This window comes from Puntigrus tetrazona, chromosome 7, assembly GCF_018831695.1.
Source record: "Puntigrus tetrazona isolate hp1 chromosome 7, ASM1883169v1, whole genome shotgun sequence".
Classification (NCBI taxonomy): Eukaryota; Metazoa; Chordata; class Actinopteri; order Cypriniformes; family Cyprinidae; genus Puntigrus; species Puntigrus tetrazona.
Genome location: NC_056705.1, coordinates 33,281,635 through 33,308,175, shown reverse-complemented (window position 1 = coordinate 33,308,175; position 26,541 = coordinate 33,281,635). Strand labels below are relative to the sequence as shown.

General features: G+C 36.9%; 1 protein-coding gene across 1 annotated transcript in view; it reads right to left on the bottom strand.

The window, feature by feature from the left end:
- The window catches only part of LOC122347987 (collagen alpha-1(XXV) chain-like), a 43,879-nt gene extending 19,610 nt beyond the window's left edge, over positions 1–24,269 (bottom strand). Inside the window, exons 1-6 of the mRNA XM_043243222.1 lie at positions 24,207–24,269; positions 11,671–11,766; positions 10,484–10,586; positions 9,409–9,479; positions 7,584–7,700; positions 3,644–3,679 (exon numbers count right to left, since the gene is read on the bottom strand). Of these exons, the coding sequence (XP_043099157.1) occupies positions 3,644–3,679; positions 7,584–7,700; positions 9,409–9,479; positions 10,484–10,586; positions 11,671–11,766; positions 24,207–24,269 (486 nt within the window). The remainder of the gene's footprint in view (positions 1–3,643; positions 3,680–7,583; positions 7,701–9,408; positions 9,480–10,483; positions 10,587–11,670; positions 11,767–24,206) is intronic.
- Between the last annotated feature and the right edge of the window lie 2,272 nt (positions 24,270–26,541).

Below are 26,541 nucleotides of genomic sequence, written 5' to 3'. Positions count from 1 at the left end.
GTGGCATTTGTATTGATTCTGCTGTCAGGAATGGCTGCTCTGTAGGGGACTGCAGTCTGGAAGAACCAACATTTGTGATGCTCCTGGTTCCACCGCCTGATAAAAGCTGTCTTTGACCGCTCCGTTCCTGATTTTCTGCAGGAACATAGGAATGTTTCAGATTATTCCATTGACTTCCGGACTCTGGTGGCGGATTGTAAGTTTAACGAGGAGGAGCAGTGGGACATGTTCCTGTATAGGCTGCCTGATCACATTCAGAAGGAAATATTCATTTAAGGGACTTGTGGACATCAGAGCCAGTGTGCTCAGAATCAGCTACGTATGGATTTTGCCAAGTATTCCCCTGCAGGTACAGAGAGTACAGTCAGCCATTCCTCCCACATAGAGGCCATGCAGGTGAGGAGTGCTTTCCCGGGAGGAGAAAGAATGTCGGGGAAGACATGAATTGTGTTTGTACTGCCGAGCTGTGGAACATTTCCTGACTGAATGCTAGGCAAAAATCAAGCCTGACAGTAGGTTTAAGGCTACTGTCATGTAGAGCATGGCTTAACAAACTCTCATCCAGTACTCAATCAATATTTCTCATTCTCTGGCAGATGGGATTATATGCCCTTCTTCTTCTCCAGCAGAGGAGGGTTTTTTGGTCGCAAAGAAGGATGGCAACCTCGCATTGACTACCAAAGTTTGAATAACATTATGGTAAAGAATACCCATACTTTGCTGTTGATGTAGCAGGGGGCATCCATCTTCACAAAGTTGGATTTATGTAAGGCAAGGTCAGGCAAGTGCTCCAAAGGCTGCTAGAGAATCGGCTTTTTGTCGAGGCAGAGGAGTGCGCATTTTATGCACAGTCAATTCCATGTTTGGGTTACAGTGTGTCATCCAAGGGGAGTATGCATGGATCCCGTTAAGGGAAATGCTGTGGTGGATTACCAGTGTCATCCATGGGTCTTCCAGTTAAGGCAAGGCTTTGGAATTTGGTCCAATTCTTGCCTGACATACATTTCCAGCTGCTGAAGAGTTTCTGGTTGACTTTGAGGGATTTTTGGTTTAATTATGTGCCAAATGTTTTCTACAGTTGAAAGATCTGGACTGCCGGCAGGCCAATTTAGCACCCAGACTCTTCTATTATAAAGCAATGCTGTTGTAATAGCTGAAATATCATCTGGAGTAAAGCATATGTTGCTCTAAAACCAGTAATCATAGTACCTTCCAAAACATGCAAGCTGCCCATATTGTATGCACATTCACCCCCATGCCATCAGAAATTCTGGCTTTTGAACTGAACGTTGATGACATGCTGGAAGGTCTCCCTCCTCTTTAGCCCAGAGAAAAACAGCCTTCGAGATTTCTGACAAGAATGTCAAATTTGGACTCATGACAACAGAACACTTTTCCACTTTGATACAGTCCATTTTAAATGAGCCTTTACACACAGGACAAGACAGTGCTTCTGAAATATGTTCACATATGGCTTCCTTCTTGCATGATTTTTAAATGCTTTAGTTGGCATTTGCAGATACGGCAGATTTGTTTTCCAACAGTGGTTTCTGGAAGCATTACTGGGCCTCTTTAATAATGTCAACGTCTGAAAGCCCAAAGACCAAAGGTATCCAACAAAGGTCTTTGGCCTTATCCGTAAAAAATAGAAATTTCTGCAGTTTATCTGAAACTTTTTCTGATGTTATGCATTGTAGATAATGAGATTTGCTAAGCAATTTGACATTGAATAACATTTTTTTTTTTAAAGTATTGCACACCTTTTTAAGCTTTTACAAAATGAAGAGCCTTTGCGATCTTTACTTCTTAGATACTCTGCCTCTCTGTGACGTCCTTGTATGTTACAGACTTGATGTCAGTTAACTTAATTAGTTGCTAGATGTTGAATATAATATATTCACAGACGAATATTTTCAATATTTCAAAAAGTGTTACAATCGTGCTGCACCTCAAACTGATTTATTTTATTTATTAAATAAGACCTAATAGCCAGCATAACACTTGTGAACATGCTAAGTATAGCATTTGTAGCATACTAGTAAAGACAAAGTAAAATGTCAGTGTTCAGCATTAGCACAGTTACAGCTAATTAAGAATGTGATTTTAGCTCATGTAGCCATAGCCTAACCACAAGAATCTGCATAATTAAAAATATAAACTCTTTTATCAAATGTATCAAATATGTAAAGTGATTAAAATTGACAGAAAATGACTGATTTAAAAAAGAATTATTGTTCTGCTTATTTTATTAAAGCTTAAGTAAACTGACTAAACTACTAAAATTCCACTAAATATGTGCTGTATACAACAATGACATAATGATACTTATAATAATTAAATATTATTATAAAATGATCAAATGGAAGCAGCCCATGCTCATCTGGACATTTAACCTCTGAAACAATGAAAACATCTGAAACAGAAACAGAAAAGTTTTAATTTTTTTACTTTTTCCTTTTGACAGCCTTCCATTCAAATAAAAATGGGTATAATTTATATTAGTCTCTTTCTTTCTCTGAGCAACTTTCTCATTTTGGAACAGTACATTGTGTTTTTTTTTTTTGAGAACTGGAATTGGAGTAATTTGGACATAAAACGTTTATGCAAAAATGTTTTAACATAAAATATGCTGTTACAAACTGCCACTAATCAGTAATGAAATTGATTTGGTTGTTGATAGGGACAATAAATAGGGAAAGTTAATAGACAGCTTATAGGCAGCTTAATAAATGAGAGGCAGCTTTTCTGAATAACAGCATCTACTTACAAAAATAGATTAGGAGATGCAGAAAGTGTTATAAATGATTTATTAAAGCGTTTACACAGCAGGTTTTGAATACTTTGTAGTGTGTACTGCAATGTAAAGGCTGACAGGTGAGTGTTAGACAGATGTATTCTCTGACACACATATTACTAGTAATTTATTAACCATCTACCAAGGATATGTTTGATTATTTCATGACATGCTATTTTTTTAATGACTCATAACTTAAATAGCATATTACGTGATCATTTGTGAACATATAGTCATGTTTTGTAAATTGCTATTTAATCATCATATAATTGTAAATGATTTATAACTTAATCTAAAAAAACATATTATACATTCATAAACATATTAACATATCACTTATTATTCATCTACACATAGTTATGCTTTGTAAATGATTACATGATTAACTAATCACTTATAAATGCCTTACAAGTGGATGTTATTATAAAGTGTTACCCATGTGGTCTTCCTATTATTTTCCTATTATTTCTATTATTTTCATGCAGCTGCACACAAATAATTTTTTGTGCAGGCTACATACAAATAAAAATGTCATACATGTCATAATGGATAGTCATTGCTTGTATCAGAATTAGCCTAGAGTTAGGCTATTTTGTCATGCATAAGCAGATCTGTTTGTTCTCTAGAGATGCATTTAGTCTGTACGCAAACTTAGACTCTGATGTTTATTATGTTTATTGGATCTTTTCCCAAAAAAATGCATATTATTCATTACGGCGACTGTTTTTCCCATTGTTATACCTGCAAAAGTGAATTTGGAAAGGTGCACCTGTGCCATGTGCTTTAGACCAAGTGCTTAGATTGTTAAAATAGGGCACTGCATGCTAAATGTAAATACAAGATACTTACCATTTGACCAATCTCTCCTGGCATTCCAGGGTCTCCCTGTGAGAGATATGATAAATATAGTACTCAACATCTGAAATGGATCAAAATCTTTAATCAAAATTGTTCTAAAACCAAAAATGTGTTCCTGTCTTCAGGGTATTTCATATATTAGATATATTTTTGAATATGCTATAGGGTTGATTGTTACAGAATGTTTTGGGTTACTTGACTGCATCCCTGTTCCCTGAAAAATCGTGATTGATTATTTCAATAATGGTGAGGAGAATATTCCTTGGTTGTGAAGCATGTGTATGAAATATGCCAAGAATTGGCTTAAATAACCTTGATAGGTGATGTCGTTTGATTATGTGCATCAGAGGGATGTCAATAGACATGAAACATACACTCATCTTCAGAGTGATACCAGATCTGAGATCCACACAATGGTTGGTCAACAGGGTGCAAGACACTTGCTGACATACCTTGGCCAGGACTCCTGGGAGCACAGTGTTCAGTGGAAATGCATAAAGATGTAACCTGGCCCACATATGGGCCATTGCATCCAGATCCAGGGAAGCTGGAAGCAAGATAAACCCACATCCTTGGCTCTTTCTGAAGAAGCACTAAGTAAGCTTCAGCAGTGAGTGCAAGGTCATCACAATCTGGGGTGGACACATTTAATTTCACGCAATTATCGTCAAATGATTGATTGATTACAGAGACGGTCTCTGCATTTAATAATACCTGATTTTTCAATCTCGTCATTATACATCCCTATCATTCTATTCTCCTATTTGATACTATTTAGTGCTTTCATAAAATATATAAATAAAAGTGATTGATTGATTGAAAGAAAATGAGAGAGCCTTGAGCAGAGCACTCTGATCGAAGTGATTGCCTGACAGCAAATTTTCTCCCACATTTATCTGTCCCAGAATGTGCACTGTGTGGCCAATTATTAGGCAAGTTTAAATTCTGTAAATATTTTTTTTCCAAGAACATTTTACCTATCCCAAACCACGTCAATCTTAATAACTACTATTTGTTTTGTATTTAATCATATAAAAGTAATATGTAAGCTCCTAAACTTACTGATAGATTCTGGAAGATGAATTCTTCAAATAGTGGTTCAAGAGGATGTAATGCTGTTCCTTCAAGAGTCACTCACAACTTAAATGTCCTTATCCGTCTTAATTGTCTTAATTGATTTCACAACACATGTTAGTCTTATTAAGTGAGGGCCATTTTTTTTAATTTTGTATCTAATGAGAACCTGACACACTGTACTTGTGAAAACTCCAGGAAGGTTGCAATTCTTGAAAATTATGGTGCTGGAGACTAGATGGCACCTGATGGTTTCTTACCTAATGCTTAACATTAACCCCTAATTCTTTTGCAGTTAATATGTGTCTTTTCTTCTCCACTTATTTCTTCTGACTCTGTTGATCCAATGAGCAATTCACTGCCCAGTGGTAATTCCTCCATGGGGCGGAGCAGGTGGTAGAGGAGACAGAGAGGCGGAGAGCTGAAGAGCCAGGTTGACACAGAGGAGCTGGAGGGCCTAGGCGATACCCCTGGCACCGGCGACCAATACGGAGACGGGGAACGGGAAGGACACGGTGGAGTCGGAGCGACAGAGTACAGAGGTAGAGCCGGGGGGGATGGAGGAGCCTGACCCCTCACCTCAAAATTTCAAAATGAAAGTATATGTCAATAAGATCATTCTTTGATAACCAATCTCGGATTTGATATAATAAAACAATCAACCCAATGAAATCGTGGGATGTCATAGGCAGATGACGCCATTGGCCAAGAAGCATAAAAACATGTGGAATGCTGCCGCTCCTGCTTCTGTCAAATCTCAGCCAACGATACCCCAGATAACACCACACCACTTGTTGAGTGCACTCTGACTCCTAACCTGGGCAGGAGACCAGATGACCTATAAGCTATATCGTTGGCATCTAATATCCACCTGTTCAAAGTGGAAACCCCTTCTTAGGGGGACTAAATGATCTACTAAGGGAACCAGTCTCTCAAGACTGGTCTCTGATGGTAATAGAGGGTCTATCTGGTTGTTGCAATGCAGTGCGCCAACAGAGGGTGCCATGGCTAGATCCCTGCACAAGCCCAGTGACGAGTTTCTGAGTTCTGCTACTATGTCGGGCAGAAGATACTGAGAGTAACGCTTGCCGGAGATGCCCATGCTCTGTGCTGCCTCTCGAGCTGGAGAGTAGCAAAAGAAGGAACCGCTGAAATGTCACAGACTGTTTACACGGTGTCTGTCAACCAACACTGTCAAAGTGTGCAGACACGCACCAGCCTGTAGTTCATAACGGCTTCAAAGGCAGAGACAGAGCCTTTAAGGATGATGCTGCTGCGGGCAAAAGATTGCCCAAGATTCCAAGATCTCGACACCTCGGTGTGGAGCTCCCAGAGCTCCTCACACTGGGGCAATGAGGAGAGCACAGTCTCTTAATCCTTAGATGACGAGAGAAGCAGTGCCGCGCTGCCCTGGTGGGGGGGAAGTAGCTGCAATGCAGGCTTCCTCACCCGGGCAGGCACTGGAGCCCAAGCGAGAGGAGTGAGATAGGGACTCGCCCGTCTCAGACTTCTTTTTGTGCTCAAGATCTAATTGTGATTCCTTGAGCACCGTCACCGCTCGGTGACAGAAAGCTGGAGTCCACCTCTGCCTGGTAAAACAGAAAGCTGAAGTCAGCAGCATTCCACATGCTTTAATGCTTCCTGGTCTATGACGTCACCCACCTATGACGTCCCACCATTTAATTGGGTTGATTTCACACACGATTCAGAGCCATCATGCTGGAAGGCGTTCACTAAAGCGTCGTCAACACAGCTTGAGTTTGTGAGAAGGAACAACTGAACATCTAACATCTCACTGGTGATTGCTAACCCCCAAAACACCAGCGGTGGCAAAAGTTGTACAGTGATCCCCAAAGGGTGCCAGGAAGGAGAACTTACTTTCCGCTGGAGTTTTCTGTGGCCCTCCCCAAGGGGACACATCCATTGTACTGGGAAAAGAAAACCCGAAGCATGTGAACAGGAAGTGAATCGCTGTGCTCACTGGGGCCACCATCCAATGCAAATACTCATGAGAGTCCTTTTTAGAGACGACTTTAGAGAGTTTTACTTTCACATGATACTGCCGTCAGCATGAGACACACACACAATGTGGTCTCTGAAGACAAAGAAACCAGAAGATGTGTATGTTTAACATATATTTATAATCTATAAAATATATTTGCATGTAATCACCTCACATCACCTACAGAGGTTATTTAAACCAATTCTTGGCGTGTTTGACACACATGCTTCACAACCGGTTGAAAAAAGAATGTCCTTTTCAATGTTATTGAAACAAAGCATCGAGAGTAGGGGACCTACTTTTTGGACTTTTAAGGGAAAGAAAGTTTCTGTGTCACACACCAGAAATCTTCATGACTTTCAATTTGAGACTGAATTCTATTTCTAAGATATTGGAAGAAATGGACCGAATACTGTAATATAAACAATTACTGATTGTACAAAATGTGAAACAATGTAACCCCCCCAAAGTTTTCTTTTCTGTTTGATTTGCTTTTCTATTCTTGATGTCTTGTTTTGTATTGTCTAATTATTTGTTGTTAAATCATTTTGTTGTAAAAAATGTTTTATAAAAATAAATAAAAAAAAACCAACATATTGTGTCATTATGTGTCATTATGTGACATAATTCATAGTGAAATTCACAAAAACAGACACTCAAAAGATTAAAATACATCAGTTTCAAAGAAATTAGTAACAGAAGTGACAGAATAATGCAATGATCTTGCCTGGAGTAAATACAATATAGAGCCCTTAATATTTTGACACTCTTGCCTTGGTCTGAATGAACAATTGAAAGTCCTGGTACATTTGTAAGCAGGATCTTTCAACATGCTCTGCTTTTGGAGATACTTACAGGGAGGCCTGGAACTCCCCGAGGACCATCTTTTCCTGTGTCCCCTGGGGGTCCCCTGGGGCCTGGAGGACCTGGAGGTCCAGGAGGCCCTGGGGGCCCTGCTTGACCCTGGTCACCCTGTGAAAGTAAAGTTGTAAATATATGAAACATTATTTTAATAGTTATAAATAAAACATACATAAATGTTTGTATGCAGTTTAAGGGGAAAAAGACTGAAAGGTCAATGCAAAGTTGTATACTCATAGTTGTTATCTCACTCTATTAAACAACATTAAAAAAAACACCAGTATATTTCAAGTAGAATCTAAGAATTTGCATCTGAACTTATGTCATTTTCAAGAAAAATTAGGTCAAACTAAGTTCATGTGGAGTCAATGAGTTGTCAAAGCAAACTTTCTGAAAAAGGAAAGTTTGTTTTTTATAGGAGAGCATGCAGGACATAGGTCTTATTTACATACTGAACTAAACGACACTCTCTGCAGCATTGACATCATGGGGATGTGCAATAACAATATTTCTCTGCTTGCATATTTCAAAGTATACTAGGGCCTTCAGTCTACAAATGTAACATTTACTTTGTGTATTAATCCAGTCAATTACTGTGATGATTCCCTTTCACAGTTTTGGAGAATAATTGCTTTAAATCATTTCCAATTTTTTCCTACCATATCTGAGACGAAGTATAAAAAAATAATCATGTATATGAAGACCTTTTTTTATTTATGCAAAGCTTTAGTGCTAGATTTGATGGGAACCAAAGACCATCTGTCTGAGTAAATGGAACAATAACATTTTGATTTATACATAATTGTGTTTACAGATGACTTATTCTGTATATTTTCTCTTTTAACAGAAAGCTCATACAGGTCACTAACCAGAATTCCACAACGAAGGCTTAGAAATTTACAGCCTCCTCATTTTTGCAGCCCTAACCGTAGAGGTTCTTTATGGTAACTCTATAGAATGCTGTTCTGTCATCAATACATAACTTCACAAGAATAGTTATGCAATACTAGCCCTCTAGTAGCTAACTAACAAGAAACTGATTAATGAATTATCAAGCAATAGTGCTTAGTCAAGTGTGGTAGTTTACTATTGGCTCATAGGCAACTACTACTTTTCAGTTTCCTAAAGAGCTTCAGATAAATACTGAATACAAAGTATTAACAAATCCTTCAAACGAAATTACAAATTATATAGATCATTATTCTAAAGTGAATAACATGATAACTTTATACTAATTATATCATGAAATCATTGTAAGCTTTGTAAATGTTCTGTAAAGTACTGAATAAGAATGACTCAAGTGGTATACGTCCATCTAATGGAGTTACTGATTATTAGGAACTCTATTCTAAAGTGAAGATTACAATAACACCCTAGGAATGTATGAAGTCATTGTAAACTTTTGAGGTTTCCCATTACAGTAATTCCTTAAGAAGGATGTAGTAACACTTAAGTCATCCAAAACCCTAAATATATCTCAAATGTTTACTATGGCTTCAGTCAATATTAGGAGTTATCATGCTTTTCAATTTAGAATACTGTAAATAATTAAGTAAATAAAGTAAATAATTCTGAAGGGTTGGGTTATACTTACTACTAATAGTAGTGTAACTAGTAGTACTAAGATAATAAATTAGTAGTTGGTTACCATGACGTTCAATTTAGCATTAATTCTTACTGTTGCATTAATTTTACTTAGTTACTAGTCCAGCTGAGCTCTGAGATTAAAGCTGAAGAATGGAAGCAAATGCTGACCAAATATGAAAATCCCAGTCTAATGGAGCAGTGAGAAAGAGAACAGAATGAGGACAAGCACTACCTTAATGAGTCGGCGTTTAATGAGTTGCTGATCAGCAGAAAGAAAGCCATGATTTATCTTAGGAAGACCATCTGAGCAGGTGTGAGGTCAAAAGAGGTTGGAGGTCAAAAGTGAGAGAAGTTGGAGAGGAGAGTTGCATGAGGTCCGGGAAAGAGGAAGAGAAGGGGAATAAAAAGGGTACAAAAAAAGATTACATTCAAGTAGTTGTTGTTGAGTCAGAGAACCCAATCCAGTACCTTCATGCGTTAGTAAAAGTTGACATGTTTTTCATGGTGGCAGCAATGGATGTCTTGACTGCCTTTGGCAAAGCCTGTAATTACCACTTCATGGGTGCTAGCTCACCCACTCTGAGAGACTCCAATTTAAAAAAACCCCCAAAAACTTAACAAAACCATGTCAACTTCTACTGACTGAAAGCACTTTCATCAGAGGGTTTTTTGAGCCAAGGCAGACTACAGGAACTGCACATGCTGAAACCCATCATGCAGATGTATCTGTCTTTGTCAGTGATATAAAAAAAGGGGCACCTATAATTACAAAATACATAAGATAAACAAAATAGACAAAAATATTCTGACTAATTGACTATAGATTCAATTATTGCACAATATATGGCCCAAATATTATATGTGTGATTCTGGAGATTTAAGTATGAATCATATTTTTGTGGTTTCGATTGGATTTGTGGTAAACCAAAGATATCAGTTTTAAATACATCTAAGAATTTTAGTTTAGCTTTTAATGTGTCTCTCTTGAATTATTAGCTTCATAGAATCCAAGCAGACAGTGGTCAGACTATTTGGTGGTTAGAAAATGTGACTCTTGTTTGAAATTAATCACACTTCACTGGTTTATTATGGGAAAGAAACAGTTACTCTGTTGTGAATACATAAATTCCCCGTCACCACACTGCATAATAATAACACCACTGGAACTGAGTAAGAGGGTCATAATGAGCAAAAGTTTTTTTTTGATTGGTTGGAATGGATTTATCAAACACAACTGTGTTTGGGCCAAATCTGTCACTGCATAGGCATAGGGGACAAATGCACTGTTGACACATCTCAGAGTGTGCCATCCACAGAGTCTGCCTTGGCCATTTGGCTACGCCAACAAACCTTCACAGTCAGGATTTGATTGCTGTGTAATGCAGCCAGAGTGGGTAGACCAGGAAGTCCCTGGGGGCAAACAGCACAAATATGGCACAATACAAATACAACACAGCATGACAATAAAAGCCATTCACAAGAGTACTGCATCAGTTTTGCAAGAGTGTGACTCAAAACATCAAGTTTAAAAGGTTTTCTTTTTGACAAAGAGGCTTTCACACACTGCTCTGCTATAATGCAAAATTAATTTTGATTTGATTTCAGCAAAGCGCTTAGCTAAAAACAGATAGGTATTTCTTAATCATTTACTTTGGATTTGTGCTCTCGTTTTGTGCGCTGATATGTTTGTAGTCTTGCAAGATTTGCTATTTGATGCCTAATATCCTAATCAAATTACTGAATATTTTGTAAACCATGTAGCCTTCTCTTTTTCTTACTCAATGGAATGCAAACAACAACAGCAAAACAATGCATCAGTTAAAATGCAGGGGAATACCATAATAAATATTCCATCCCATCATGTTATGGGAAGTAATTTGAATTACATGGCTCATTTAGTAGATGGACATGAAGGAAACCACTTTATCCTCTGTTTTGGTACTCAAGCAAAAAGCACTTGCAAACAAAATTACTGACAAAATAAAGTAGTTATAATACAAGTAATGAGTTCTTTAGAAACGACATCTCTCTGTGGCATACTGTCATTTATAAATGTTGCTTAGAAAATTGCATGTAAAATACAATATGAATGTCCAACCAATTAAATTTTATTTTAATGATGCCAAATGATGTCCCCTTCAACTAGTAAAAAAAAATATTTTTGTTAGTAGTAAAATAGTAAAGGAGACATTAGCACATGTTAGGTCACATGCTTTCAAGAGCCCATAGTGTGCAAATTTTTTAACTGTGCATCCAAATGTGTTGTAAAAGTTTTTTGGTAAAATTTTTTTATGAAGCCTGTATTTATAATATATTATAAGGGTATTTCTAAGACATTCCAATAAATGTGAATTGTATTATAGAAAACCTTACAATGTGGTATATCATCAATAAAAGCAACTATAATTGATTATAATACTTCTATATTTGTGATTATAACTTTTAAGAATCCGATTATTTGTAACTGTTATGATGAGGCACCCGGGTCGCTAACTTCGAGCCACCAGAGGGAACCCTCGTCGGAGTAAATCCCATCATGCTCCTTCTCTGTGCCATAGTGGATCCTTAATGGATCCTTCTTAGTCTGGTGCTTCATCACAATAACACAAAAATGAACACCATATTAAATCTACTTAATGTATCATGAACAATGTCATATCTCTGATGGATTGACACTGCTTATTTAATATCTGCACAGTACCTTACAACAACTTAGTTGCTGTTAGGTGGTTATAGGTGACGAGTGTTATTTGGGTTTCTTGTTGTTTCCTGTGAGGTTAATATTGAGGCTAATGTGAGCTAGCTTATTCTTTAAACTAAAAAATGCAATGCTTATTATATAAGCCTAGAGTATTAGTAGACTAGGTAAGGTAGGTAGAATATTCAAATACTTGCAAAAGTATCCTACACTCTTTGTTGTTGCTGTCTGTTGAAGATTAATTAAGATAAAGTTTTAGCATATATTTAGCAGACACACTACTAATACTCTAATAAAGGCTAGCTGACATGTAGTTGCAGAGTTACTCATCAACAGCCGCTCTAAAGGGTATCATCAAAATTATGAAACTAATACTATATATATATATATATATATATATATATATATATATAAAATCTTCAAAGCAATATATGAGAAATACAGTCCATCGTAGAACGTGAAATGAATGAATTATGTTCATTATGTATTAGAAATGATCATACTCTAAAAAGCTATAACCACAAATAAGTAAATATTATAACACATTAAAACTGTTCTTATGAATATTCATGAGATGTTTCACATTCAATAAAGTTATTTATAATGCATTATGCATTCATTATAATGCCTTAAGAATACCCTTTATAATTTATTATAAATATGGGCTTCATAAAGTGTTTTTTTTTTCCTTTTTAAGGCACTTTAATTAAAAACTCAAAAATCTAAAAATCTGAGCATCATGCATAACTGACAAAGTCCTATTATATGATGCATATTTGGTGTAGCTGGCACTACTGACCAGCTTTGGCAAGGATTCATTCCTTTAATTCATGTGTTTTAGGTTCATTTTTGGAAGACTTTTGGAAGACGGAGAGACAAAATCTGTACTTATTACAGAATGTATTGATGAGTGAAATGTCCATAAGGTTGGAGTAATAAAACAAGTTGTTGAGGACCAAGGATAGAAGCAATGAGTGTGTATATCAAGTAGATATTGACTTGTTCGGTCATTATTGAAGCATTGCTGCCTGTCTTTTTGCCAATAGACAGGGGCATCTTTCCTGACCTCTGATTGTTGTATACAATAATGTACCCAAATGCCTGACTTCCACGATTACATATCAGGCATTTGGGTACATTTATTGTATGCCGGTTTGAAAAATGTGGTCCATACAACAATCAGAGGTCAGGAAAGATGCCAGTGTCTATTGGCAATACTATACTGACAGGCAGCAATGCTTCAATAATGACTGAACAATTGTCAATATCTACTTGATATACATTCAAATACTCTTTAATATAGTCCTCCAGCGATCATGTGCCCTGTTCAAGGGCTGATAACAGTGTTGGCCATTATCCACTTGAAAATCTGCTGGATCGCTGTGTAGTTACGTGTTCTGTTATGGGGTGAATGCGACATAAGATGTGTGGATCCATTTGCAAGGTTTTTAATTCAGAGACTTAAAAGCAGGAACAGTTCAGAATATGGTAAACAGGAACAACACAGGCAAGGTAATGAGTAATCCTAGGACAAGTCTTCAATCGGCAAACAGATTCCAGAGATCTTAACAAAAGGGGTAATCTGTAAACACAAACAATAGCCCAAACAGGGGGCAAACAGAGTTCAAACAGCAAGAAGATTGGCCAATCTGAAATACACAGGCAAGGCAGGACTAGTCTACACTAAACTAGGAACTAAATAAGACTGGGAATTGGTCACTTAAAGTATCTAGAACAGTGATAAATGCTAAACAATACTCAGCTGCGAAAAAGAGGAAGTCCATGGCTTATGTAGGGTGTGTGATTGGTCACAGCTGTGATTGAAATCAGTGCAATGGATGATGGGAAATGTATTCCATGGTATAGTGTATCAGTTTGTGTAGTGTGAGAGTCAGTAATGTGCAGAGCAGGTGAGCTCTGGTGGTGAGTGAATGGATGTTCATAGAATGGATTCATTACAGAAACACATATCATCCAGATAGTGTTACAATATATCTATATATAACATGAATACTGTATTCAATAAAAAAATCAATTTAAGTTCATTTAAAAACATAAAAGGATTTTTCATATGAGCAAAAGTATTGGAACATATTACTGACAGATGTATTTTGTTGCCCAGGTGTGTGCTATAACAGGGATTATTCAGAAAATAAGTAGCAGACTCATTGTCTAGACTCAGTTTCAGATTTGAGGTTTTGCCTGTTCAAACTACAACCAAACGTATGGGGATTCTTCATCATGCAGCAAGATAATGACCCAAAATACACTGCCAAAACAAACATGACTATGCCCATAAATGTACCCATAACAACAAAAGACAATACTTTATTGAACCATTTATGATAAGAAACAAGCTCTTTAAAAGCATTTTTGAAAATCGTCTGTGCAGTCCGCTCGTTTTATTGCTTATTGAGACTAAAATTAGGATTAAAGATGGCGCCTGCGTGTGCGGCCAGCTGTCTGCTCTGTCTGTTGTTTGTGCTGTTACTATCTGTTTTTTCACTTTCAAATACGGTGAACTGATACGACCGAACATGTTAACTTACGACTGCCAGACACCATTAGATATTGGAAATCAAGTTTCAGATCTACCTGATGTTCTCCAGAGCGGATCACACTCTTCTCCGCCACTGATTTACTCCGGCCATTCTGGCCTTCTTGTGCTGACAACGGTCCACTGCTCATTGGAGGAAACGCCGTGGAGACGTTCCATCAGTACTGTCAACCGATCGTGCCCGCCTCTCTGCTCAAATCCTCACATTCTACACGGGTCTGTGCCCGTGGAGTAAATCATAGCGCTATCCATGTGTTAGATTGTCATTGCCGGCTGCCTAGTGATTCTTTGCCCCTCAACATAGGATTAATTAACACACGCTCTCTCGTCAATAAAACTTTTGTTTTAAATGACTTTGTCTCAAAGGACCTAAATTTTCTATTTATGAACAAAACTTCAAAATTAAAATGAGTGATTCTAGCCTATTTTCTGAGCTTGTACCACCAGATTGCACCTTTTATAACTGTCCTCACCAAGCAACTGTGGAGGTGGCCTGGCTGTTGTTTTTAAAAATACAAAAATACAGCACCCCCATCATCTCGACTGCTGTCTATTCATGTTTTGAGATACAACTTATATATGGTATGGTATGTCAAGTTCTTTGTGTTTATATTTACTGTCCTCCTGTTTTAATAATGAGGGCCTCAGGGCCTCCTCTACTCTCATGGTCATATGTTGGATCTAGTGTTTTCATATGGGATTCGAGTCTCTATTAGTGTAATCAATGATACTGGTTTTTCTGATCATAAATGTGCTGTTTTCCGCTTTCTTCCCTGGACCAGCAAAATCTAAATCTGTAGCTTGTTTGAGTCGTTTCTTTTACTGTATAGCCCAGTGAAAAATTTGCAGATGCTTATGAAATGGAACACTCTTCACTTTTAAAAAACTCAGATACATTGGATGTGAATTGTCTTTTTAACCATTTTAATCAGAAATGTAAAGCTTTCCTGGATCTTATTGCACCCCCTAAAATCAAAACGTAGTATTTCCAAACTACATCCATGGATGAATGACTCGGCTAGGCTTGCAGTAAAGCAGAGCGCAAATGGTGTAAAGATAAGCTACAGGTTTCATATGAAATGTGGCGATTCCTTAAACCTATTTCAGAAAGCTGCTAATACTGCCAAATCGAAATATCTCTCTGATCTTTTAGAAGACAATTCCTCATATACCTAATGTCATCTTTTCTATTATTACTGAATACTCATGTTGATACTTTCCCAATGCCTCAGTTGTGTGAACACTTTTGTACATTCTTCACTGACAAAAACAGTTTCTTTAAGATCAAATCTGTCCATGGGAAATTGTGCTGAACCTGGAGTGATTGGTACAGATTTTCTTAGGATTTTAGACCTTAGTTTAAGTGACGGGAAAATAGCTATAGTGACTCCTCTTTTAAAGGAAGCCTTCTCTGATACTTCCAACTATAACAACTTTAGACCAATCTCTAACTTACCTTTCTTTGGAAAAATTTGAGAAGGTTGTTTTAGCTCAGCAATTCTAAATCAAAATAATATTTTTTGAAAAGTATCAATCTGGCTTCAAGCCCTCCACAGCAGAGAAACGGCTTTACTAAAGGTATTTAATAACATTTTGTAGGCCTTGTTACTTCTAGATCATGTTGAAGTTCAGCCTTTGACACATGATCAATCATGAGGTTCTACTCTCTAGATTGGAGAATCACGTGGGCCTACATCATACAGTCTAGAAAACGGTTTTCATTTCTTTTTTTCTTTTTTGCAGATGATACACAACTTTACCTTCTATTACAGCAGAAAAATAATGCATCCATAGAACCACTTCTCTCCTGTTTAACTGATTTACATTTTTAGATTAATCAAAATATTCTGGTGTTAAGCGATAGTAAATCAAAAATTATTATGTTTCATATAATTATAATCATGTTTCTGACCTTGCACATTGCTTTAAATTTGTTACCTCTTCAGTCTACGTTTGTTATCTTCAAGGAACCTTGGTATTATATTCAACTCTGGGTCTGATATTTGAGAAGCAAGTGATGCAGTGGTTAAATCAAGCTTTTTCCATTTGCGATGTCTTGCAAAAATTGAAGTCTTTTCTTTCTTTAAAACACTTTGAACAGTTAATTCACCTTTATTTTTTCTTGTCTTGATTAAATTAGTCATTCCTAGTTTGAAGCACCTACAGATGGTTTAAAATGCTGCTGCTAGACTACCACTGGCAGATGAAAATTTGACCAAATTCGCCCATTTTAATTTCTTTAAATTTGTTACCAATCAAATGTAACTTTTGTTTTAAATTATTACACAACCTGACACCATCTTTATCTCTCTCAGGAGGTCTGTTCTAATTATACTCCTTCTAGAACCTTGAGATCTGGTAACACTAGGCCACCTTATTGTTCCAAGAACAAAGTTGCAAAAGAAGAGGTGTACAAGCCTTTTCTGTTGCAGGCCCTAGACTTTAGAACAAGTTGCCTGTTTTTATTAGAAACTGTCTCTTCCCTACCTCATTTTACTGAAAAAACATCTTTTATCATAAGCCTTTCATGAGGCTTAATACTGGTGTTATACTGCTTCAATGTTGAGTTTCTTTTGCACTTTTGATTGTATAGCACTTTGGGTCAACCTTTTCATGAAATTTTTTTGTCTGGCAGCAGCAGGTATGCGATCAAATTTATAATTTGAGGCTGTATTACATAAATTCTGACACCCAATATCACAACTAAGGCAGGCTTTTTGGGGGAGCATCTTTTGACTCTCTCAATGTAAGCTCTGCCTTGGTTTCTCCCTCAACCTGTGTTGTTTCTTCTGCCTGCTCCGCATTCCTCCACCAAAGCCCCCTACTACCCTCCTTGAATTTGTAGCTTTAAAAGGTGTCATTTAAAGAATGTTAAGGTATTTGCGCTCTGAAAAATGCTACACACTGCTTTTTCAAAATGTCCCCTAGTTGCAAAGTTTAAACTGCTCTTTCACTGATTCTTGAGAAGTGGGAAAAAACAGGACCTTAAAAAAGTTAAAAAAATAAAATCTTGTACTAAGAAAAATTATGCCTCTGTTACATATGTAACCTTCACTCCCTGAGGAGGGATGTAATATCTCTTTTCCCTCCTTCCTTCAGGGAATGAGGGTTATGTACTTAACTTGAGACATTCTCTTTTAGTCAGTCACTATGACGTTATATCGACTGACGCCATGGGATCCTGTGGAAAACGCATACAACCCAAACTCTGAAATTGAGGCCATAATGCTGCCAGGCTACCATGCCAGTGTGTCAGAAAAATTAGTTCAATACATAACCTTCCTAACGCCCTATAACAACACCTGAGTCTTTCAGGGATGCTGCAGATTCTGAAACAACTGTTAGGCAGTGGAGCACAAATGACAAGAGGTGATGTGGTACTAAGCTTTCTTTTTTATCTTAATAAGAGGGAACACGGTGGGAATAAATCATGTGGATACTGAGATACACAAGCTCCGAGGGATGGCTGAATTCCACTACTGACTAAGAGTAGCAACAGACTACCTAATTCAGTCAGAACTGGTGAGGCAGATGGACCAGAGGCCGCAAGGAACAAACTTGGGAAAGTGTATGGATCCAAGGGGAACAGTGTGAACATAATCTGGGCTGGGTCTTAAGTGTACATGAGAATCAGCTGACTAAACCTAAGTAAGAATCTAGGCACAAAGAGAATGCCTGCATATCCCCATCTGCTTTATAGAAGTAAGTGGTGATTAGAGATGAAGTCTTAAGAGACAGATATTTCAGGTTGACTGGAATCATGGCTCAATGAGCACTTCTGCAGTTCCAAGAGAAACTACTGACAGATCCAAGAGGTGTAAAAGTGTATACAGGTGGATTAAGGAACCTAACAATCGTGTAATTTTACCCAAGGATGAACCATCCACTGCATCATGTGGGCCGCAAGTCATGCTTACACACCTTTAAAACTGAGGGACCCCTGGGTAGACTATTCCGGGAGATTTGAGGACAGATATCAGGAAAAAAAAAAAAATGCACCAAATAATGAGAAAGTGTATGGAGGCAAAGGCACTTACTCAGACACATAAAAAGTCAGGTTTCAATCCAGCCAAAGCAATCATTAAATACAGCACATGCAAAAATAACGAAACTGATATTTGGTTGATTTATTTCAGAATCTGAGAAATGAAATAAATGTAATTGTTAATTATCCTGTGAATTAACTGCTGGGTTTAAGAAACAGGAGCAGAAAATATGTTTCTGAATGACTTCAGTCTAGTATAATTCTATATGTCAATGTAATATTCAGAGTATACAGGACTTTCTGCTTGCAGGCAGACTGTCGGTAATTGAAGTATTTAAAATGGCCTTTGGCGCTTATAGTTTAATTTCTCTGCAAGATTTTCTTTTAGCTGTTGCTACAAGCACGCACATCCACACACACACTATTAAGAAAACCCATCTCAACTATGCAGCCCATAAGGCCATAATATGAGAGATATAACACATTTATCTCAATGATTAGAACAAGATATGCAAAAACAAATGAATAATAAACATACCCGTGGTCCCAGTCGCTTTGATCCTCTCATGCACAAACAGAGTATAATGAGACAGAGAGAGAGAGAGGATTTTTAATACTGTATACAAATAAAAGCAATGAAAGCAGCTACGAAAAACATAATTGGTGATATTTGCATCTCAAAATTTAAGGGCACTTGAGAGTAAATCACAAACTGCTGAGGCATAAGATATGAATGTATATACTGAAATAATGGGGTCTCATCTACTAATGCACACATTTTTGTGACGACACGCACATTTGAAATTCTCTCAAAAAACGCTTGGTTTACTTTGTACATTTATATACACATGTGCTTGTTCTTAAACTAGTTCTTCTGCTATTGAATATGGAGTCTTCTAAATAAGTACCTTCAAATAAGAGGTTAGTAACTGTATAATACATGCCTACAAACCAGCAATATATAAGAGCTTTCAGACAAGTAGCACGGTCCAGAGAGAGACAATTATGGCAATTGAAACAAAAGATAAAAGAAAGAACTTCAACAATATGAACTGAAGATTCACATAAATCAATAAGAACTTCTATGTAACCTAGCTGACTAAACAGCCATCTGTCTCTAAAAATGTGCTTCCTAGAATACATTGCAATACCGGGAGTGTGCCAAGGCCTCCAAACACAAGGTGAGACATAAACAATCACTGTTATATAAGGATTGATATGTGATTTGCTGTTTGACTCTAATTATATGGTGGGTCTCTTTATACACTTATAAGGCTCTGCATAAGTACATAACATTGCATTTGGAGGTAATAACTGCCTTAACCACTTTGAGAGTAATTTCTATGAATCTGATTTAGGAGGGATTCATCAAATTATTTCTGCATGATACAAGTGGTATATATCTAATGTGACAATAAGATATAGAGAGATATTTTCTACTTTTATATAAAATAACCACAGTGTGTATTAAACACCCCAGCAAAAACACTTGAAAAACACACAACCAGGTTTGTTTATGAACGCAACAATCCTTATAACTCAACAAATGTCTATAAGTTCAATCAACATTAATGTCTTAATCACATCCAAGGTTGGGTGAAGAGAAAGAAAGTTCAGCAAAGATGAAGATGATAATCCTGAACAGCCGTAATTCCAGCTGCAAACAGCCTTACCATCCACCATTTGTGCACAAGATCTACATAATCTTCGATCTGAAAGATGACTGAAGAGTCTAACCATAGTGGCAATAAAAAGAGCTTCTAATATATAAGATTTTACATTTTAAGACAGCATTGAAACTAAGCACAAACAAATCATACAAAACTCCAAAATGAACATGAAAACCTATACAAAACTCAGGCAAATACATAGCATAAAATCTTAAGGAGAATATCATACTCCCTTTTGATTGAGCTAAAACACATGTTCTACTAAATCAGTTTCCAAATTCAAATAGTTATTAAACATGTTCAGAAGATCATGCGCTGTCTCTCTCTAAACAAATCTGTAATAAAATAGCACTTCTCTGGGTAAATACAAGTCACTAGAAATCCCTAGAGCCCCCAAAAGCAGCAGTAATTTCATCAAAAACTATTTTCCACCTTTGCTGAAAAGGTTTCATATACAAACCCTTCATCTGCTCTGACAGAAGATGAGTCACCCAAACTACAATTCTCTAATTTGGAAAATCGCTTGTGTGTATATTGCAGTACTAGTTTCTGGTTTGTCTCTTCTAATATCTGCCTTTTTACCTGACGAGGGCCTTAAGTTGATAGGATAGGATAGGATCAGGCATTCATATTAGGCTCTAAAGGTCCTTTGCACCTCAGTGCCACTTGATGGTATAGTCCTGGTCAGGGTGTCTGCTCTCAAAGGAAATAACCTGTTCCACTTAGCGCAATAATCAACAATGACAATAAAGTGTCATAAGTACTCTGGTAGGAACTATCCCAACATCAAGCATATATCCTGGTTCAACGATCGGGTGTAGATTGCAAATGACTAGGCTTCCTTTGAAAAAGAGAGGAGAGAGATACTTTTGACAGGTGACAGGTGGTTTCCCACACAACGCATTCTCAAGCTCAGCCACACTTCTACCTTCAAGAGTTGCAGAAGAATCTCCCAAATGGCCATCATGGATTTGCCGTGTGAGGTAAAAACTGTTTACATGCTTTATCTTCATACAACATGGAGTAGTACATGCACATTATGTAACATATTGAGTATAAATGGAATCTAGTTAGAGAAACTAGTTACAGGAAGAATTAAAAGTAAAAATAAAAACATTTTGCATTCAATACACTCATTCCAAGAAAATTAAGGTTAATAATTAAGGTTTCTTTGGCAAGTGTGTGATAGCCCTATACAATTTGATGACTAGAGAATGCCTTTAGTATTGAAAAGTTCTGACTAATTTCTATTAGCCACAATCAATGTACAAAAATGATTGCTATTTATAGATTAAAATGTTTGCTGCAGAATCTCTTCAGAAAAAGCTCAAGAGCACAAGAAAAGTCACCAGATCTTCTTTTTATCATGACTGGTTAGCATATGAAGTCAGTAAAGGTATGAAGGAACTAACTCATACCTCTTTCATGCCTTGGGCTGAGGACTTTGTGCTTGCTGATTATATATCTTCAGAAACTAGTTTATACTTCATTTTGGATTTGAAAAGCTACCGTCACAGCAAATGCCAAAAGGTAGTAAATTGTAGAGAATGAACTGTATGGTGACAATCTAAAACTCAGCTCCTTCAGATGTATAATTGGCCTCCAATCAAATGATATCAAAAGATATACATTCAAACCAGTGGTTACGGGAATGTTTCAATATTTGCTCACTGGTCATCATGTAAATATCCATGCTGGAAAAGATGTGGTGGGGATGATCAAAACATTTTGGCCTGTCTTGACTCTGCAATGCCACAACGTCTTCAGCACACGAAGAACTTCCAACACATGTAAGGCTTTGAACATTTCTGTGCTGAATTGCTTCTTGGGACTAGCTAAATGCTGAATAAAACAACTGGTCATTTTTCATGCTTGATATCTGTTTCATGAGGATGCTCTGTAAATAATTAAACATTTTAGCCTGGGGCCTGCTGGGAAGGCATTAATGCAGTGCACTCGTGGATTTGTGAACACACACCCAAATGAGCCTTGGAGGTCAGGTCATCATGCATGACTGACTGCAGAATTCTCATTGAAATTCATTCTATGGATCCATTTTTATTAAATTCCCACTTAAATCATTTCCAAAAGGGAATAGAATGCTGAGATCTGAAACAAAGTAGACAGAGTCATATATTCTCTATTGTGTAATTAAATATATAGTAAATTTTTGGAAAAAGTAATAGTAGGGTGGGGTTTTGAAAATGTTTTCCTTCCAAGGGTAAGGCTATAGCCTAAGTAGAAGGAAAAGGAAAAGGAAAGGAAAGGAAAGGAAGGAAATAAATGTAAAAATGCATTTAAATAAAACCACTTTCTAAAATGTATAAATAATAGACAAATTTCAATTGACTAAAAGCAAGATGAACTGACTGATAAACATAGCTTCATTCCCTCATTAGTTTGACAGAAAGATGTTTTGATGCTGCTTTCTCTCTAAAATGTTTTAGTTTTTACCTGATTTCATGCAATTATATTTGAATTATGCATGAATTTTATGCACTGGCTGACTCACTGCGCCAGATTTTTGCTCATCTCAAACAAGCCTAAATTCCAATCTTGGTTATTTGAGGCCTGTGCAAATGTGGTATTGCTGTCTTCGCAGGCATTTGAAAAAGATTTACTTTGCTGGCCAATTATAACCAATGTAATACTTGTTATTTTAAAACTATATTTTGTATAAAACACATTATATACTACAGGGCCTTCATTTTATAAAAGTTTGTAATAAAGTAGTTTATGTTTGTTATCTACGTGTAAAAGGTTTCAGGCTGCTTTTGGAGGACTGGCCTGTAAACTTACAGTACAAATCATAGTACAAAATAAAAGTCTACAAGTCCAGTAATTAATTCAAAAGAATGTTTGCAGGGGTTATAGTAAAACAATATACATAAGCTGCACAGTTTGCCACTGTGTTATATTTCCTCAATGTTCTATTTAAATTAGTTGGTGGAATTGTCTTTTAGTCCTCATACCATCAAGTGCTGATAGGTGTCATATCTTCTCTGGCTTAAAAATTCACTGCATAGACTTCCAGACTTCCCCGCTTTCTCAAACACATAATTTTCTACAAAGACCTCCTTCCAAAAAAAGCGCAGTATGCCTGATTGGCCAGCTGAAACAATGTGATTGTGATTGAACGGAACTCCTACAAGCACGCATTAAAATGAGTTCAGTCAGAATAAATATAAAGAGCATTTAATAACTTAACATAGTTTACGATTTGTTCGGCTTCGGAAAGGGCCGCGTGAGTGCAAAAGTCCGTGTCAAAAGTTAGTTATAGTGGATGTTATATGGCTGTGCTGTATCTAAAGCAAACACAGAATTTATCAGTTTTTTAAGTAATAGCCTTTGTATTCTCCGACAAAGCGACAAAGACTATTTAATTATGTATTAAAACGTGTATTTTCAGGAAGTGTAGGCTGCAAAGATGGAAGCAGAATGCTGGAGCCTACTTAGCCATCTTCAGTAATACACATGCCTTTAATAGAGAAACGCACCCATATGGACTATATACTCAGATAGTGTATATTATTAGCGTAGTAGAGATTATATTTGAATTATTTTTCAAGCTTTCTGTAGATGTATTTATTTATTTCTAATGTCTAAAACAGAAATACATGCAAAAAGGGTGGAGTAGCTTCATTTTAGAGTCACTGCTGACTAATGGTGATTGTGGCTGGAACTCCAAACTCAAAATTCGCCCTAAATCATAGCCTATAATGACTTTTATTGGGTTTGAAAGAACCTGGTCCAGCTCTCTATTCACTTCTGTTCTAATTGCATGCAGTCCTGTCTAGCAGAGATCTCTCTCCCAAAAACACCCAATCTACTCACTGGATTGAGTCTCACCTCCGCTACTCAGCCCAGCTGCAGACCCAAAGCTAATCAAAAATGCATACCCAAATCTAAATCTGGTAACAGGAAGCCCTTGACTATGACAGATGTGTGTAAGTGTTGACCTCATATCAGTGGTGTAGGGTCACCTTAGCGCTGCAGTTGGTGGTGATAAGGACTGTTTCATTGAATGTTTCTGAATAAATCCTCCTCACATTCTTCTCAGCTACTCCATGAATTCTCATGACCAATGAATGCCCGGTAGAAAAAGTTTCGTCCATTTTACCTCCTGGTATGCTCTCAGTGATGGCCCCACAACTAGCGTCACACCAACATAGGACTGAGCCATCGATCTCATTCTGGGTGAGCCAATGTCTAATGGAAAGATTTATCCACTCGCTTGGATGGCCTTCTAGAGCAGCGCCATGGAGGAGAAATATCACTCGAAGTTTCCTCAAACAAAGTATGCATCCATCCTTCCAACTCCCTGCTGCGAAAGCCTTGTGGCAAAAGGATTTTGAGGCTTGAGGCTCTGTATTGATTAATGCATCTTCAATAAGGTTACTTGTGAAAGTCTCCACTTCACTCATCCCAGCAGCCTTAGAGTATTCCGTGGCATCAGTCTCTACTTGCTCGACCTCCGCAGAATATATATCCTCAGTCCGAATACGTGAGGGGGCTACTGAATTGAAGTGCCTTGTGGACTACTGGTCACTGCATTCCCTAATGCCGTAGATGGACTTGCTCCCCTCTGTATCTCCAGGACTCCAGGATTTTAAATATGAGCAAATCTAGGCTATAAATCACTGATCAAATCATTTACAAAAAGTGTTTCTGCAGCAAAGACCTGATAGTCAAGTTTTATTAATAATTTTCTGTAGTGTAAATATTTTTATTTGTTGGACATCACTTAAATCATACTTTAATTTGATTTGGACATTTTCTGTATTTAGTTTGGAATAGACATAGTCTCTATAGTATATTATAACAATTAACTGACTTGATTGTGATGTGAGGCAGCTTAGCAGACAGGCGTGTTTAGCCTGACCTTAGCATTAGCCAGCACTTTTATTGCCCCAAGATGTCAGGAACTCTGGCCCCAGTAAACATTGGACTATGGTGGAAGGTGGCCCTGGCTTTCACGTTCTGTACAATAGAACTGATAAATTACTAGAGCACTTTCTACTGTGGTTTCTCAGCAGGCAAGGACACTGAGTAGCGAGAAGCTGTTTGATGTTCTGAACAGAACCCTGTTTGATGTTTTTGTTTGAACACCCAACTATGCTGTCTCATACTCACTCAGATGCCTCTGCTGTATAAGCCCAACTGCAACCCAACAATATACATGACTGGTTAAACTTTAGTTGCATCCAAAGCAGAATCTACAGCCCTTACATTCTTACTGTCTTCAGTTAAAATTTGGATGTGTGGCTCCCTAGTTTTGTAAAATCTTCTCTCTCAGCTCTATGTTTTAATGTTTTATTGCGATTGTTTTGTATGCTTGATCGCAAGTTGTCCAAAAACGGCAGCTAGAAGTGATGGACTATATTAGCCAGTTTCGGTCAACACTGCACTGGCTCTCTATCAAACATTGACAGAAAATCTTGTTCAGGTTTAAAAAAATTCAATAAAACATTTAGTTCATTCCTGAGCAGAATCTATATTTTAAATGTTTCTGCTTTGGGAGTTCCTCATTAAACAATGTGTTCCGAAAATGGTTTTCTGCAAAAATACTGCTGGCAATACTATCTTATTACATGGTCCTTCTAGGCTATAGGCCCATAAGTGACTTTGGGCTAACATAATGGCGTTATATTTTACTCCTGACTACACTGCTGCATTTATTCTGCAGATTGATTTACAAGATGACATCATAGGATAAATATAGACAAAAAAGCATTTTCTTTGTGCTAACAAAGCTTAGAACTTTGAGGTTCTAAATATTATATGGCTTACACTGATTACAGTAAAAACTATATGTCTTGAATTAAATTCAGGGATAACATAAATAACGCCGATGTTTCAAGCACAACTTTCAGTAAAGCTGAATTCTGTAATTAGCAGTAAATTCATCATGTGTGATTCTACGTACAGCAGCATTTGCTACAGCATTTGCTAAACATGCATTGCCATACGAAATGCCAAGTGCTTGCAGTTGTTTGAGTAGCTCAATGTGTTGTAGAAACTGCTTATTTAAAATGTCATTTGTTCACGTTTTTTATGTTGTTCCTTGAATCCAGTCTAGAATCCCTGATCTTGTTCATTATTTATAAAGCCCTGAATGGCATAGTGCTCCTTCAAGTACTTTTATATTTTATGATTTTACTTTATATTACATATATAAGTATATTATATAATATAATATATATAGTCCTTATATATAATATACTTTTATATACTGCCATTGTTAAAATGGCAATAATAGACAAATATAATACATTTATACATTTGAAATTTTAATTCAAACTTCATAATATGATGATTAAAAATAATAAATAGTACTGCTATATATACAGAAAAATATTAATGAACTAAACTATAAATTAAAAATAAATTCAATATAAATAAACAGAGAAACAATAAAACGCATTAAACTATACATACAGCAAAAATGATTTGCT